The 4,817-nt window shown below is 39.7% G+C and overlaps 1 protein-coding gene across 1 annotated transcript; it reads left to right on the forward strand.

Moving 5' to 3' along the window:
* The first annotated feature begins 329 nt into the window (after positions 1–329).
* Positions 330–3,171, forward strand: LOC129233989 (uncharacterized). The gene is made up of 2 exons (XM_054867901.1): positions 330–1,058; positions 3,064–3,171. The coding sequence occupies exons 1-2, from the start codon at positions 330–332 to the stop codon at positions 3,169–3,171; spliced, it is 837 nt and encodes a 278-aa protein (XP_054723876.1).
* The last annotated feature ends 1,646 nt before the right edge of the window (positions 3,172–4,817 follow it).

The raw sequence follows: 4,817 nt of genomic DNA on the forward strand, positions 1-4,817 counted from the left end.
ATTGCCACAGTGATCGGAAATCTGTGTCCCACCTTACTGTGTCATTAAATGAGACTTTACAAAAATTCTGGACCGTGGAGTCTGTGCCCATCCAAGAAATTCAAACTGAAGATGATGAACTCGCGGAAACATTGTTTAAAAAATCCGTTAAAAGAGATGAAAATGGAAGATATATTGTAAAGCTCCCCATAAAAGTAAATTCGAATCTAGGAGAAAGCAAAACCCAAGCGCATCAAAGGTTTCATCTCCTAGAAAAGAAACTCGATAGAAATCCCGCGTTAAAGGAACAATATGTCACATTCATGAAGGAGTATGAGAAACTTAACCATATGAGTGTCGTAAAATCTGAAGATGTCCATAAGGTCCCTCACTATTATTTGCCTCACCATGGTGTGGTTAATGAAAATAGCACCACCACGAAATTACGCGTAGTGTTCGATGCCTCAGCTAGAACCTCTAATCAACATTCTCTAAATGACATTCTTCTTACTGGACCTAAACTTCAGACTCACATATTTTGCAATTTGATAACATTTCGTTCCTATCCCGTTGCTTTTGTGGCTGACATCGCCAAAATGTATCGTCAGATTCGTATTGCTGAGGAAGATCAAGATTATCAAAGAATAGTGTGGAGGAATAATCAAGATGAACCTCTAAAAATATTTCGTCTTAACACAGTGACATACGGTACGTCAGCAGCGCCATTCTTAGCTCTACGTACTCTCCATCAACTATGTGACGATGAAAAGGAAAATTTTCCAATTGCGTCAGAATTATCGCGTACTCATTTTTATGTCGACGACTTATTGTGCGGTGCTGCATCTGTTGGAGAAGCAAGATCCATAATACCCGAAATGATAAAATTCATGGAAAGTGGGGGTTTCCCTCTGCGCAAATGGTCATGCAATTACCCGGAGGTAATAGAAAATCTTCCTGATCACATGAGAGCTTCTACCGATACCCATTCCTTTCAAAATGACGTAAATCAGAAAGTCTTGGGTCTTGAATGGAATGGAACTAAAGACAGTCTTCGGGTTCGGGCAGTCCTTACAGAACATGTAAATTCTAAGCGTCAATTACTCTCCGTTATTGCTAAAACATACGATCCACTTGGTCTTATCGCACCTGCCACCATTAAACTGAAAATAATGTTGCAAGAGATTTGGAAAACTAAAATAGGTTGGGATGATTCTTTACCTCATTATCTGCTCGAAGAATGGCAAATCTTTCAGTCTCAATGTTTCGTCTTACAGGATATCTCTGCACCTAGGTATTTGCAATGCGCTAAAGCCACAACAATTGAGCTACATGGTTTCTCCGATGCTTCCACAAAGGCGTACGCAGCAGTGGTTTACATCCGTGCTATTTCTGAGACTGTGCGCGTATCTTTCGTGGCAGCAAAAACGCGAGTTGCACCAGTCCAGACATTGACTTTACCCCGTCTGGAGTTATGTGGAGCATTATTGCTCGCAGAACTGGTGAACACTATCAAAAAAACACTGTCACTCAGTAATGAGAAAACCTTTTTATGGTGTGACTCAACCATCACTTTAAGTTGGATAGCCAATCCACCCTCAAGCGGAAACCAATTTGTTCGTCATCGAGTTACAAAGATTTTATCCATGTCAAATGTTAAGTCCTGGAATTTCATTCCTTCCCGGGAGAACCCAGCCGACTGTGCAAGCAGGGGACTCTTTCCTAACCAATTGAAAGATCATAAGACTTGGCTTACGGGACCAACCTGGCTCCAAAATGCTTCAAATTGGGCAAGTCCGTCTACAATTCCAGATGTTGTTCGGAACGATTCACATATTGAGGAGGATCTTTTCCTGGCAACCACCGCATCTGAAGAGCAGAGCCTTCTTAAAAGATATTCTTCTTATAAGAAAACAATTAGGGTTATTGGGTGGATTTTACGTTATTTCTACAATCTGAAGCACAAGGAAAGACTTTCAGGGACATTGACTGTTCCGGAGCTAGATCGGTCTTTGAAGTGCATTCTTCTACAAATTCAACAGGAGACTTTCAATACTGAGATTAACTGCCTGAGAAAAAAACGGGCTATTCCCACTTCAAGTCGACTTTTGAGATTAAATGTCTTCTTAGATGCCGAGGGACTTCTTCGAGTTGGTGGTCGCCTGTCAAAGCATCCTACTCTGCCGTATGACCATAAGTACCCTATTATTCTTCCAAAGCAACATCACTTCACAAAATTAGTTGTTGAGCACTTTCATGAAGTCAGTTTGCATGGAGGAACTGAAATGGTTTTATCCTTAATTCGTCAACAATTCTGGATAATAGATGGAAGATCAACAGTTAAAAAATTCCTTCGTATGTGTATAAGATGTTTCCGGTATTCTGCTAGACCGCCCACTCAACTAATGGGCGATTTACCCGCATCTAGAATTACACCTTCAAGGGCGTTCGAAAACACTGGAGTTGACTTCGCTGGGCCAATTATAACAAAATGTCAGCATATTCGCAAGGCGAGCGAATTCAAATCATATATATGCCTTTTTGTGTGCTTCAGCACCAAAGCCGTTCATTTAGAGTTAGTCTCCAGCTTGTCTGCTCAGGCATTTTTAGCAGCTTTTCGAAGGTTTGTGGCACGTCGGGGTCTACCAACTCATATGCATTCGGACAACGGGAAGAACTTCGTAGGTGCGGCGTCGTACCTAAAAGAACTCGTAAGAATGGTCAAAGACCCAATTGTGCAAGACTATTGTGCTTCGAGAAACGTGACGTGGCACTTCATTCCACCGTACGCGCCTAACTTCGGGGGACTATGGGAGTCTTCCATCAAGTTAGCAAAGCGTCATCTGGTAAAAATCACTCGAGGAGCGCTTCTAAATTTCGAGGAGCTAAGTACTCTCCTCTGCCAGATAGAGGCATGTCTAAATTCACGCCCACTGACGTCTCTATCTACCAACGTTAACGATTTCCAAGCGCTTACCCCTGGTCATTTTTTGATCGGGTCACCTCTATTGGAAATCCCAGAATCTGACTCCGCTAATAATCATCTTAGTTTTTATTCCAGATGGAGGTTGTTATTACAGCTAAAAGAGCAGTTCTGGAGAAGGTGGTCCAAGGATTATCTGCAGTCACTTCAACCCAGGACCCGGTGGACCAGAGCAGGACGTCAACTGCAGCTGGGACAAATGGTCTTGGTAGAAGACAAAGCTTCACCCCAAGGATTCATCCTAGGTCGAATCGCCAAAATATTTCCAGGGAAGGATGACATCACCCGAGTGGTCAGCATCCGAACCGCCACAGGAGAGGTCACCAGAGCTGTAGGACGTATACGACTGCTGCCGATTAGTGACTGTGCCCCCCCGGAAGATGTTTCGGACAAAACATTGATAGAGGGCGCTGAAGTCAACTAGCGCGTAAGAGAGACTATAAACTTTCAGTCATGTGTTCTCTGATGTCTGTGTAAGCACGCTGAGACCGCTTGGTCTTCATATAAATCGAATCATATAGTCTTAAATCTTCAATTAAACTCGAAAGAAATTAAATTCGTGTAATCATTCTCGAAGTCCATTCGATGTGCCAAATACTTCCTTTCCAGGCCAGTACAGGATGTCTCAAACGAGAATAAATTCAGGTAAGCGCAAATCTTGGTTCAATCTCATATCAATCAGTTGCTTTGATCTGAATAATTCTTTAATTCGAATCTTACATAAATCCCAGTACAGCTCAGTTAGCAAAAGCTAACACAGTTAGCTTTTGCTCCTCAGATGTGTAGACAAAATACTACATAGTACAGTTAACTCTCAATCACTGTACTCAAAGTCCAGAAAAAACCGGCTGTAACCTTTGAGTTACGGGAAGCAACCACAGCCTTTTCAAGAGTTAGGGACCCAATGAAATCTATGAGATAAAAAAATATTAGAATTAGAATCAACTGCATAACACAAATCAATGAATAATAAAAAGTTAGAACATAAGAAAAAAATTCATGTACACTTGTTATTTGATGATTTTAAAGTTGAATAATTTCCTCCTTGATAACTTATTACAGATTAAAACTCATGAAATATCACACACATTCATACTTCTGTTGAATCAGTTATTACTCTTCAGGCTCCGACTAAATTGAAAAGCATAAGCAGAGGAAATGACAGCAAATGAAGCCAAATCTCTCTACTATGTGCCATTTAGTCAGGAATTTTCAGTTTTTGCATCTGCACATGCGAAATACTTCTTGGACTGAGGGGGAAAAACAACTTAAAACTTAAATGCACAAATATTGCCATGCATCATAATCATACTGGAATAATACACAATGCATTGTTTTTTCTCCTTTTTCAAATATCAAATTCAGTTGGTTCTGTTTAACGACATTCTATTGAATGACTTTTCATAGTCCCAGATACTCCAATGCAGTTTTAGAAGAATTCTATTTAAGTACGATTTTTTTGTGGTCTCCTGAAAGTCGTTAGATAGAGTCAACTGTATTATATTTCTCATCTATTTCTAATTAAATCATTTATTTAATAGTTTTAATAGGTTAACAAGCTGTTTTTAATAGCTTACTCTGCTTAACTTTTTTTGAACACAAATCAATAAACAATCACAAGTTAGAATACATGGGAAAAAGTTCATGTAGGCTTGTGTCATTTATCAACTTTTAAAAATATTACTAAGATAATAAGTAAAATTACTACTTTATCTACTCTAAAAATACTATATACAACTAAAGTTGTATGATTTTCTACTTGATTACCTCTTACAGATGAAAACCCTTGAAACATCATACAGATCCATACTTCTGTTGATTCAGTTGTTACTCTTCAGGTTCAGGCTAAACTGAAAAG

The sequence above is a fragment of the Uloborus diversus genome, unplaced genomic scaffold, assembly GCF_026930045.1.
Source record: "Uloborus diversus isolate 005 unplaced genomic scaffold, Udiv.v.3.1 scaffold_882, whole genome shotgun sequence".
Taxonomy (NCBI): Eukaryota; Metazoa; Arthropoda; class Arachnida; order Araneae; family Uloboridae; genus Uloborus; species Uloborus diversus.